At 48.0% G+C, this 12,993-nt stretch overlaps 1 protein-coding gene across 1 annotated transcript in view; it reads right to left on the bottom strand.

Annotated features, from left to right (window-relative positions):
• Positions 1 to 12,993, bottom strand: part of LOC311122620 (thrombospondin type-1 domain-containing protein 7A-like) — a gene marked incomplete at both ends in the record, with an annotated part of 183,486 nt that overhangs the window by 50,031 nt on the left and 120,462 nt on the right. The window contains 3 exon segments of the mRNA XM_084158084.1: positions 8,372 to 8,566; positions 11,979 to 12,082; positions 12,222 to 12,354. Coding sequence (XP_084014210.1) covers positions 8,372 to 8,566; positions 11,979 to 12,082; positions 12,222 to 12,354 — 432 coding nt within the window.

Below are 12,993 nucleotides of genomic sequence, written 5' to 3'. Positions count from 1 at the left end.
GTAGAGTTAGGGATTCCTCTCCTTCCCGTTGATAAGCCTTTCCCTGTACATGCCCTAGATAGCCGTCCGTTAGGATCTGGGTTAATTAGGGAGGTCACAGCGCCCCTTAGGATGAAGACGCAGGGGGGTCATGAGGAGACGATTCAGCTCTATCTGATTGACTCTCCTGCGTATCCGGTGGTGCTGGGACTTCCCTGGTTGATTACCCATGATCCTACTATTTCGTGGCGAGAGAAAGCTCTTAAAGGGTGGTCTGTTCAGTGTGAGGGGCTATGTCTGGGTGTTTCCATAGGGGCGACCTCGGTGGAGAGTCCAAATCAAATGCCCGCACTGCATATTCCCCCCGAGTATGAGTATTTGACACTGGTGTTTAGTAAGACTAGGGCGGCGCAGCTGCCGCCTCATAGACGGGGGGATTGTGCGATAGATCTCCAGTTAGGAGCAGCACTCCCGCGGAGCCATGTGTATCCCTTGTCTCAAGAGGAGAGGAAGGCGATGGAAACTTACATCGCCGAGTCTCTGAGACAGGGATACATACGGGCCTCCACTTCACCCGCTTCCTCGAGCTTCTTTTTTGTGAAGAAAAAAGATGGAGGTTTGCGCCCGTGTATTGATTACCGCGGTCTCAATCAGATTACGGTGAAGTACAGTTATCCGCTTCCTCTGATTGCGACTATGACGGAGTCATTACACGGTGCTCAGTTCTTCACAAAATTGGATCTCAGGAGCGCATATAACTTGGTGCGCATTAGAGAGGGCGATGAATGGAAGACAGCATTTAGCACGACCTCCGGTCATTACGAGTATCTCGTCATGCCATATGGGTTAATGAATGCTCCCTCAGTCTTCCAATCCTTTGTAGATGAGATTTTCCGGGACATGCAGGGGCAGGGAGTAGTCGTGTACATAGACGATATTCTGGTGTACAGTTCTACCCGAGCTGAGCATGTAGCCCTGGTGCGCCGAGTGTTGAGGAGACTGTTGGAGCATGACCTATATGTCAAGGCAGAGAAATGTCTGTTCTTTCAGAAGTCGGTCTCCTTTTTGGGTTATCAGTTGTCTGCGTCAGGGGTGAAGATGGAGGTTGACCGGGTGTCAGCGGTGCGTAATTGGCAAACCCCAACCACTGTGAAAGAGGTGCAACAGTTCTTGGGTTTTGCGAATTATTACCGGAGGTTTATCCGGGGTTTTGGACAGGTGGCAGCTCCCATAACGTCTCTGTTGAAGGGGGGTCCGGTGCGCTTGCGGTGGTCAGCTGAGGCGGACAGGGCTTTTGGGAGACTGAAGGACCTGTTTACCTCGGCGCCGGTGTTGGCGCATCCGGATCCCGCTTTACCATTCCAGGTAGAGGTAGACGCGTCCGAGGCCGGTATTGGGGCCGTCCTCTCACAACGGTCTGGCACACCACCTAAGCTCCGCCCCTGTGCCTTTTATTCTAAGAAGCTCAGTCCGGCGGAGCGGAATTATGACGTAGGGGACAGGGAGCTGTTAGCCGTGCTACAGGCCCTAAAGGTGTGGAGGCATTGGCTTGAGGGGGCTCAACACCCTTTCCTCATTTTGACGGACCACCGTAACCTGGAGTACATCCGGGCAGCTAGGAGACTGAATCCTCGCCAGGCCCGCTGGACTATGTTTCTAGCCCGGTTTGTGTTTAAAATCACTTACATCCCTGGGTCCCAGAACGGGAAGGCAGATGCCCTGTCTCGGCGGTATGACACGGAGGAGAGGTCCGTTGAGCCCACTCCCATACTACCAAAGTCTTGTCTGGTGGCACCGGTGGTATGGGAGGTCGATGCAGAGATCGAGCGGGCGTTACGCACCGACCCAAGTCCTCCACAGTGTCCAGTGGGTCGGACGTACGTTCCGCTCGAGGTACGCGATCGCCTCATTTATTGGGCTCATACGTCCCCCTCCTCTGGACATCCAGGTATCGGCCGGACAGTTCACTGCCTTAGCACTAAGTACTGGTGGCCAACGTTAGCCAGGGATATGAGGGTTTATGTCTCCTCCTGTTCGGTGTGTGCACAGTGTAAGGCGCCCAGACATTTGCCCAGGGGTAAGCTACAACCCCTGCCCGTTCCACAACGACCCTGGTCCCACCTCTCGGTGGACTTTGTTACAGACCTTCCCCCCTCACAGGGGAATACTACCATCCTGGTCGTTGTGGATCGGTTCTCGAAGGCCTGTCGTCTCCTTCCCATGCCGGGTCTCCCTACTGCCCTACAGACCGCTGAGGCTCTGTTTACCCATGTCTTCCGGCATTACGGGGTACCCGAGGATATAGTGTCTGATGGAGGCCCCCAGTTCACCTCCAGAGTGTGGAGAGCCTTTATGGAACGGTTGGGGGTTTCGGTGAGCCTTACCTCGGGTTACCACCCGGAGAGTAATGGGCAGGTTGAACGTGTCAACCAGGATGTGGGTAGGTTTCTGAGGTCTTATTGCCAGGGCCGGCCGGAGGAGTGGGCGAGATACGTTCCGTGGGCCGAGATGGCGCAGAACTCTCTCCGCCACTCCTCCACCCAACTAACCCCTTTCCAGTGTGTGTTAGGGTACCAGCCGGTTCTGGCACCTTGGCACGAGAGCCAGATCGAGGCCCCTGCGGTGGATGAGTGGGTGCGGCGCTCGGAGGAGACATGGAACGCTGCCCACGTCCATCTGCAGCGGGCCATCCGTCGGCATAAGACGAGCGCCGATCTCCACCGCAGTGAGGGGCCTGTATACGCACCTGGAGATCGAGTCTGGCTCTCGACCAGAAACCTGCCCCTCCGCCTGCCCTGCCGGAAGCTGGGTCGGCGGTTTGTGGGGCCATTCAAAGTCCTGAGGAGGTTGAATGAGGTGTGTTACAGGTTAGAACTGCCTATTGATTACAGGAATATTAACCCCTCGTTCCATGTGTCTCTCCTCAGGCCGGTGGTAGCTGGTCCACTCCAGGACTATGAGATAGAGGAGATTCCTCCGCCCCCGTTGGACATCGAGGGGGCTCCGGCGTACACTGTGAGGTCCATCTTTGATTCGAGACGCCGGATGGGGGGTCTCCAATATCTCGTGGAGTGGGAGGGGTACGGCCCGGAGGAGCGGTGCTGGGTGCCGAGGAGGGACATATTAGACCTGTCCCTGCTGACCGAGTTCCATCGGGGTCATCCTACGCGCCCTGCTCCGCGTCGTCCTGGTCGTCCCCGAGGCCGGGATCGGCGCATGGCTGGAGCCGCGCGTCAAGGGGGGGGGGGGTACTGTCACGGTTTCGGCCGAGGCTGCTCCTCCTCCTTGTTCGGGCAGGCTTCGGCGGTCGTCGTCCCCGGAGTACTAGCTGCCACCGTTCGATGTTTCATGTTTGATTGGTTTTGTCTGTTTGTACACCTGTCCCTTATTAGTGTTTGATTTTGTTTCCTATTTAGTTATCGTGTGTTGGGTCAGGTGTTATGTGTGATTGTTTTTTGTCTAGCTGTTGCTCTCTGTATTTACTCTCGTGTTTTGTTGTTTTTCGAGAGTCCGCACTGTGTGCGCTATCGTCGTTTTACGCACTGTGTTTATTGTGCGTAATTTGTATTTTGCCTCCCGGTTGGGTTGGCTGTTCGCCTGTTTGGTGCTGCTTTCGTTTACTAAAGTCTGTTCACGAACGCCCGTGTTTCCTTCGCTTGATTTCCACACCGCATCTACACTCAGCTACTGACACTAGCCTATGAATAAAAGTTTACAACGTAGGTGCACACAGGTCGAGAGAAAAATTGGAGTAATCAAGGTGACAGACAGTGACACATTCAATACCGCCTTGCACACTCTTGCCTGAATCTAGCTGATATAGGGTGTAATCATTAGTCCAACAGTTGCAAACGAGAGTTTCTAACAGAATCGGCGAATGAATACACCCCTGATCACATGCAAACACAGTTCAGTTTCATAGCCACATACAAACATTTTGCTCGTTGTTTAATTTCTTCTCGCATCTACGCACTCTCCTCCTCTCACCTTTTCCCTTTGCTTGTGGACACATCAGCTGTCTGTGACCAGGCGAAGAAACCTTACCAAGCCAAACCTTCATATTATAACCCCTAACCACTACACACAGCCTGCATCGTCACCATATTAGCTAACGTCATAGTCAACATAGCTACTAGAACTAATTTGTTAGTAAACCCGCTACAATAATGCAGTTACCAAGCAGTTTAGCAGTTACACATGCGGGCCCCAGTGGCAATAAATTAATACAATCAAAAGCTTACCTTGACTTGGAAGAGTTCCAGTGTTGGATAGCCATAGCGAGCTAGCTAACATAGCATCCCTCTCTGTTTGAGTAGGCTAAACTAGCTAGCAGGATTCGCTAGCTAAGTGAAAGTGAAAAAAATACAACGAAATATAGCTAGCTCTCTCTCTCTCACTTCTCCTTAATTTTTAAAGAAATTAATTTGTTCAAAACTGTTCAACTATTGTCTTTCTCTCTCTACTCACCACATTTTATGCAGTGCTAGCTATCTGTAGCTTATTGTCACGCTCGTTGACGGACGGGACGGACCAAGGCGCAGCGTGATATGCAAACATGTTTATTAACACGAATAAACACACAACAAAACAATAAACTAATGACACGTGAAGTCCTAAGGTAACACACACCAAACCTTATACAGAACAAGATCCCACAACCCACTAGTGCCAAAAGGCTGCCTAAGTATGGTCCCCAATCAGAGACAACGAGCGACAGCTGCCTCTGATTGGGAACCACACCGGCCAACATAGAAATACACATCCTAGAAAACCCACATAGAATATGCACAAACAAAGAATACACACACCCTGACTCAACATATAAGAGTCCCCTGAGTCAGGGCGTGACAGTACCCCCCCCCCCCCCAAAGGTGCGGACTCCGACCGCACAACATAAACATAACAGGGTAGGGGCCGGGTGGGCATTCCGCCTCGGAGGCGGATCCGGCTCGGGGCGTGACGACCTCTCACTCTCCGCCTCCCTGTTGCGCCCCTGGTCTGGTCTGGACCTCGGCGCGCTACTTCCCCTCTCCTTCCTCCCACGATACGCCAGGCCCTGTCTGGACCCTGGTGTGGGAGACCCCGAACCTGGAGAGGGGCTGACGTCATGGTCTGGACTGGAGCCGCTGACCAGAGCTGGACTGGGCACCGGTGGAGCGGACTGCTCTGGCTCCGGAGTGGAGCCGCTGACCGGAGCAGGACTGGACCCCGGTGGAGCGGACTGCTCTGGCTCCGGAGTGGAACAGCTGACCGGAACTAGATCAGGCACCAGTGGAGCGGACTGCTCTGTCTCCGGAGTGGAGCAGCTGACCGGTGCCGGACCAGGCACCGGTGGAACGGGCACGGGGCCGTGCCGGACTGGACAAACGCATCACAGGCTTGGTGCGAGGGGCAGGAACGGGCCGGGCCGGACTGGCGATGTGCACCACTGGCTTGGTGCGAGGAGCGGGAACAGGCCGGGCCGGGCTGGCGACGCGCACCACTGGCTTGGTACGAGAAGCAGGAACAGGCCGGGCTGGGCTGGCGACGCGCACCACTGGCTTGGTGCGAGGAGCAGGAACAGGCCGGGCCGGGCTGGCGACACGCACCACTGGCTTGGTACGAGAAGCAGGAACAGGTCGGGCCGGGCTGGCGACGCGCTCCACTGGCTTGGTGCGAGGAGCAGGAACAGGCCGGGCCGGGCTGGCGACGCGCACCACTGGCTTGGTGCGGGGAGCAGGAACGGGCCGGACCGGACTGGCGACACGCACCACTTGCTTGGTGCGAGGAGCAGGACTGGGTTCCTTGATTAACCCCCGCTCCTTCTGCTGCCTAACCAGCTCCTCTCGCCGTGCCTCTACACCTTCCTTCTGCTCCCTCTGAACCAATAGCCCCCGTAATTTGGTGGCCTCCTCTCCTAACTGTCGCGGCCTCCTGCTGCCTCGTCGTCCACACCGTGTGCCCCCAAAACATTTTTTATTGGGGTTGCCTCTCCACCCTGATCAGGGCCTCCATCTTTCTTGCCAGATCTTCTCTTATCTCCTGCCAAGTCCATCCTCTCTCCTCCTCCTCGGCACACTGCTTGGTCCAGGTCTGGTGGGATCTTCTGTCACGCTCGAATATGCACAAACAAATACACACACCCTGACTCAACATATAAGAGTCCCCTGAGTCAGGGCGTGACACTTATGCTTTCAGTACTAGATTAATTCTCTGTTCCTTGGGTGGACAACATGTCAGTTTATACTGCAAGAGCTCTGATAGGTTGGAGGATGTCCTTCGGGTTGTCATAATTACTGTTTAAGTCTATGGAAGGAGTGAGAACTATGAGCCTCCTAGGTTTTGTATTGAAGTCAATGTACCCAGAGGAGGACGGAAACTAGCTGTCCTCTGGCTACACCATGGTGTTACCCTACAGACTGCTGTTAAGGCTACTGTAGACCATTGCAAAACAGTGTGTTTTATTCAATTTTTTGGTGACGTGAATATATTTAGTAGTTTTTTTATGTTTCATTATTTTTATTTTTATTAAATTCACTGAGGAGGATTGTCTTCCCCTTCCTCCTCTGAGGAGCCTGCTCTGAGGAGCCTCCACTGAATTGAATTCCACTGTTTACACTGAAACTGTCTGCCTTAGGAAGAAGCCCACTGTGGGCAGCCCACTCAGTACCATTGATTTAAATATAAATGTCACTGACATGTCTACCTCGGATCAGCCTTTCAGAATAGCACTAAAAACACACAAGCAACCCAGAAAATGACTGAAAATAGCCTATATTAACATATGTAGCCTAAGAAACAAGGTTAATGAAATTGACAACTTATTAACATCAGAAAACATTCATATTCTATCCATCTCTGAAACACACTTAGATCATTCCTTTGATGATGCAGTAGTAGCTACAGTATACATTGTTATAGAATACAGTATATAGGAAAGATAGAAATGCAAATGGAGGAGGTGATGCCATGTATGTCCAGAGTCATATTCCTGTTAGGGTGAGAGAGGATCTCATGTCAGATTATGCAGAAGTAATATGGCTACAGGTTCATCTGCCTCACCTAAAGCCTAATCTCGTAGGAAGTTACTATAGACCACTGAGTGCTAAAAGTCAGTATTTGGACAATAAATGCTGGATAATGTATGTGATATCTACAGAGAGGTATATTTTCTGGGTGACCTAAATATTGACTGGTTGTCATCAAACTGTCTACTCAAAAATAAGCTCCAAGCTGTAACCGTTACCTGCAATCTGGTTTAGGTTATCAGTCAACCTACCAGGGTATTTAAAAACAGAACAGGAACTAAATCATCCATGTGTATTGATCACATCTTTATTAATGCTGCAGAAATCTGCTCTAAAGCAGTATCCACACCCTACAGATGTAGTGATCATAATATAATAGCCATATCTGGAAAAACCAAAGTTACAAAGACAACCTAAAATTGTGTATAAACAATCAATGATTCTTATTTCGAAGATATGAAAAAGATTTGTTGGTCTGATGTATGTTATGACGAACAACCTCACGCCACACTTGAAGCATTTATGAAACTGCTTCTTTCGGTTACTGATAGGCATGCGCCCATCAAGAAACTGACAGTTAAAACTGCCAAATCCCCATGGATAGATGATGATTTTAAAAACTGTATGGCTGAGAGGGATGAGGCAAAGGGAATAGCAAATAAGTCTGACAACATAGCAGATTGGCAAACATACAGTAAATTGAGAAATCACGTAACTAAACAAAAAGAAGAAGAAACTATACTATGAAACAAAGATAAATGATATAAAGAATTATAGTAAAAAGCTCTGGAGTACTATTGGTCTTTGTGCACTGTATTGATGTGTTGAAGGTACCGAACTGCCAGTTCAAGCAGTTGGCTCACAGATCGGACACTCATCGGTACCACACAAGATTATTATGTTTTATGTATTTGACCTATATGTGACATTTAACATTTACTGTATGTAGTTCTGTCCTTGAGCTGTTCTTGTTTATTAATGTTTTGTATTATGTAATGTTTCATGTTTTGTGCGGACCCCAGAAAGAGTAGTTGTTGCTTTCGCAGCGGCTAATGGGGATCCTTAAATCCTTAGAAAATACCAAATACCAAGTTAGTTAGTTTACTGTACTTGTACGGCCTACTCCAGTCCACTCAGAGACAAAGAGGACTAAGTTAGTTAGTTTACTGTACTTGTACGGCTTACTCCAGTCCACTCAGAGACAAAGAGGACTAAGTTAGTTAGTTTACTGTACTTGTACGGCCTACTCCAGTCCACTCAGAGACAAAGAGGACTAAGTTAGTTAGTTTACTGTACTTGAACGGCCTACTCCAGTCCACTCAGAGACAAAGAGGACTAAGTTAGTTAGTTTACTGTACTTGTACGGCCCACTCCAGTCCACTCACCCACTAGCATCCTCTTGCGGGTTTTTACGCCCACACAGTCCTGTGTACAGGAAGAGAATTTGGACCAGGCGGTTAGCTGGCAGTCGTCCTGGCATGGGAACTGGCAGGGCTGGGTTAGAGAGGGCATGGAGCTGGCGAACTTCAGACATGCTCCCATGTCCGCTTGACCCCCATCCTGCTTCCAGCATGAGACAGCTATAGAAAGAAAGAAAGAAAGAAAGAAAGAAAGAAAGAAAGAAAGAAAGAAAGAAAGAAAGAAAGAAAGAAAGAAAGAAAGAAAGAAAGAAAGAAAGAAAGAAAGAAAGAAAGAAAGAAAGAAAGAAAGAAAGAAAGAAAGAAAGAAAGAAAGAAAGAAAGAAAGAAAGAAAGAAAGAAAGAAAGAAAAAGGAATGAGGGGGTGTTGGAGGTTGGTAAGGTGTGAGGCAATACACTTTGGTACACAAGTTGGTCACTTTTTACTAGGGGAGACTCACAATCTCATTTGGTTAATGCCCTTTGGCTGCATTTGGAGCTAAACACGGCAGTCCCATCACAGTCGATCAAGACCTGACAGTGTTTTAAGTGATGATTAACCAACAGTACTGTCACTGTGGGATCTGAAATGACTCATTGCGAGGTGGTGTGACTCACTACATTGCATTCCAAATTGTAGTGATCTAGTTAAAAGTAGTGCACTACATACAGGAAAAAAGTATTTGATCCCCTGCTGATTTTGTACGTTTGCCCACTGACAAAGAAATGATCAGTCTATATTTTTTTGGTATTGTCACGATCGTCAAAAGGATTGGACCAATGCGCAGCGTGGAATGCGAACATACTTTATTATATATTCACCACACGAACAAAAACAACAAAACGATACGTGAAGTCCTTGGTAACAAACACAAACCAACACGGAACAAGATCCCACAAACACAACTGCCCAAACGGCTGCCTAAGTATGGTTCCCAATCAGAGACAACAAGCAACAGCTGATTCACGTTGCCTCTGATTGAGAACCACCCCGGCCAACATAGAAACACATGAACTAGAAACTGAAACATAAAACACAAAACATAGACACTACACACCCTGGCTCAACATAAAAGAGTCCCTAGAGCCAGGGCGTGACAGGTATGTTTATTTGAACAGTGAGAGACAGAATAACAACAAAAAAATCCAGAAAAACGCATGTCAAAAATGTTTTAATGTAAAAACATTTTAATGAGGGAAATAAGTATTTGACCCCCTCTCAATCAGAAAGATTTCTGGCTCCCAGGTGTCTTTTATACAGGTAACGAGCTGAGATAAGGAGTACACTCTTAAAGGGAGTGCTCCTAATCTCAGCTTGTTACCTGTATAAAAGACACCTGTCCACAGAAGCACAAGATTGTAGACCTACACAAGGCTGGAATGGGCTACAAGACCATCGCCAAGCAGCTTGGTGAGAAGGTGACAACAGTTGGTGCGATTATTCGCAAATGGAAGAAACACAAAATAACTGTCAATCTCCCTCGGCCTGGGGCTCCACGCAAGATCTCACCTCGTGGAGTTGCAATGATCATGAGAACGGTGAGGAATCAGCCCAGAACTACACGGCGGATCTTGTCAATGATCTCAAGGCAGCTGGGACCATAGTCACCAAGAAAACAATTGGTAACACACTACGCCGTGAAGGACTGAAATCCTGCAGCGCCCACAAGGTCCCCCTGCTCAAGAAACCACATATACAGGCCCGTCTGAAGTTTGCCAATGAACATCTGAATGATTCAGAGGAGAACTGGGTGAAAGTGTTGTGGTCAGATGAGACCAAAATCGAGCACTTTGCCATCAACTCAACTCGCCGTGTTTGGAGGAGGAGGAATGCTGCCTATGACCCCAAGAACACCATCCCCACCGTCAAACATGGAGGTGGAAACATTATACTTTGGGTGTGTTTTTCTGCGAAGGGGACAGCACAACTTCTCCACATCAAAGGGACGATGGACGGCGCCATGTACCGTCAAATCTTGGGTGAGAACCTCCTTTCCTCAGCCAGGGCATTGAAAATGGGTCGTGGATGGGTATTCCAGCATGACAATGACCCAAAACACACGGCCAAGGCAACAAAGGAGTGGCTCAAGAAGAAGCACATTAAGGTCCTGGAGTGGCCTAGCCAGTCTCCAGACCTTAATCCCATAGAAAATCTGTGGAGGGAGCTGAAGGTTCGAGTTGCCAAACGTCAGCCTCGAAACCTTAATAACTTGGAGAAGATCTGCAAAGAGGAGTGGGACCTGGTGGCCAACTACAAGAAACGTCTGACCTCTGTGATTGCCAACAAGGGTTTTGCCACCAAGTACTAAATCATGTTTTGCAGAGGGGTCAAATACTTATTTCCCTCATTAAAATGCAAATCAATTTATAACATTTTTGACATGCGTTTTTCTGGATTTTTTTGTTGTTATTCTGTCTCTCACTGTTCAAATAAACCTACCATTAAAATGATAGACTGATCATGTCATTGTCAGTGGGCAAACTTACAAAATCAGCAGGGGATCAAATACTTTTTTCCCTCACTGTAGAGAATAGGGTTACATTTCATATTCACTGTCTCCGGTTCTCTCAGTTAGTAACACACACAGAGGCGAGAACAACTGTAAGTGATGAAACTGAACGTAGTGTAATGTCTATTGACTTTCCCACCCAAACAGACTGAACAGATAGCATTGAGTGAGGAGGAGCAAGAGCTCTGTCTTGAATTGTCTCTCCCCCTGCGTCAATGTTTACACAGATACCATTACAGGTAATGGGGCCTAATGTGGAGAGTGAAGAAGGAGGTTGAAAGGTGCTCATCATCTGATCAGATAATGGTATTCTACTTCAAGATGCTATTAGAGGTCTGGTGCAAGGAGTGGAAGAAAAACTCTTTGCCCTCAATTCACTAACTTCCGCCATTTTGTAAATCGAAGTCAGATAGATGCATTGTTGCCACGCTATGTCAAGCTCGTCGAGCTCAACACAAAGCAATCCACCGGAACTTACATTTTATGTTTTAACCTAAATTTAACTAATTCACGCCTGGTAGGGCTAGAGGGAAGAGGTTTGGATAGACGATTTGGATAGAGGTTATTTAACCTTCACATCCTCCTTTGAGTCCCAGCGTAACATTTAGAAGGAGATTAAAGATGGACGCAGCCCAAGGTGTTACTTTGATGCCCAGCTCCCCTTCTCACATGCTCTAATCAGGGTGCTTGACCACATCAACAATCCTACACACTTCCACAGTCACATGCATAGTACCATGCAAGTTAAATCAAGTGCATATAAAATATTTGAAAGTATTTCACAGACTATATGAATGTGACTGGAGTCTGAACCCTCAGAAGGGTCTATATCTACCTGTATCCAATAGTTACCAGATTATAGGTAGTCTCTCATGACTGTAAAGTTCAAAACCATGAAAAGGAAAAACCCAAGTAGGCCAAGATGCAAAAATAATATACTTAATTTAATCCATGGTCAAAAGAATATAAAAAAAAAGGTCTCTCATGACAAAAGTATTTTCTTATACTTCCGTCAGTTCAGATTTGAACACTTCGCCCCCAGAATCAAATTGAGTAGATAGTGCATGCAGGATTTTGTTGCTCACCTCTAGCCTGCAGCCCAGGCCCACAGGTCTCCACAGCTCCAGGACTGTCCTGACGAACGGACCAGGGAACCAACTGGCATCGCCGCCACTTGTGTGTCTTCCACCTGCAGTACAAGAAACAGGACACAGCTGAGTCATTTTGAGAGCCATAGTCGAAGTCTTGTTCTAGTTAACTTGGCACCACTTTAGTCAAAAGAGACTACATATCGAGCAGAGTGGTCTTGATGGGTGATGGAGCCTTACCTGTATCCCAAACAGACAGACGGCGCCTCACAGTCTCTTTCCTGAGTCAACACCTCCGGGCACTCCTGTCCCCCATTGGCAGGCAGCTGGATGATGATGCGTTTCCTGTTTTGTTTCCTTTTCGTGTTGCCACCTTAAAAGAACCCATAGAAAAACACTTTATTCACACACTGTCCCAATCAATAGACAGGCACAATAACAGCAGTAATCAAGCAACTTCCATCAGCTCTAGAAGTGGAAAATTATCATGATGAATGCCTGTTATCTACTTGAGTAATTGCAAATCACAGGTCCTTGAAAATGTCCTTGTAAAACAAGAGTGTTTTGTTTGCTGTTTACTTTTAGCAGCTGTGTGTCATTAACCTTGACCATGAAGAACACGAAGACATAATGAAGGAGCACAGTTGGTTCCCAGCTCTCTAGTCTGGTGTTCTCCAGCAGATATGTACTTTCCTGACCAGTTCTGAGAGAAGGTAATGAAATCAAGTTTGGTATATTGATTGATATGGGCTTCCCTTCTCTGCTGGTGTCCACCCACCTCACTGATTGGGTGGTGGAGGTTATATTGCCCTTACAAGAAGTCCATCAGAATCCATTTGCGGTGGCCATGTCCATGTTGCAATGTATGATCCATAGAGGTAGCTAGCTACAGGAGATAGATACTATATTAATATGGTAGGATATTCTGTTATCTTGACAGCTGCGATGGTTCTCATAGGAGAATGACAAATCCATTACCAAATACTCCTAGTAAAGCCAGATGATCTGGGTG

This window comes from Coregonus lavaretus (assembly GCF_964263955.1).
Source record: "Coregonus lavaretus genome assembly, chromosome: 3".
NCBI classification, from domain to species: Eukaryota; Metazoa; Chordata; class Actinopteri; order Salmoniformes; family Salmonidae; genus Coregonus; species Coregonus lavaretus.
The sequence above is the reverse complement of the archived record's forward strand: the minus strand, read 5'-3'. Positions and strand labels throughout refer to the sequence as shown.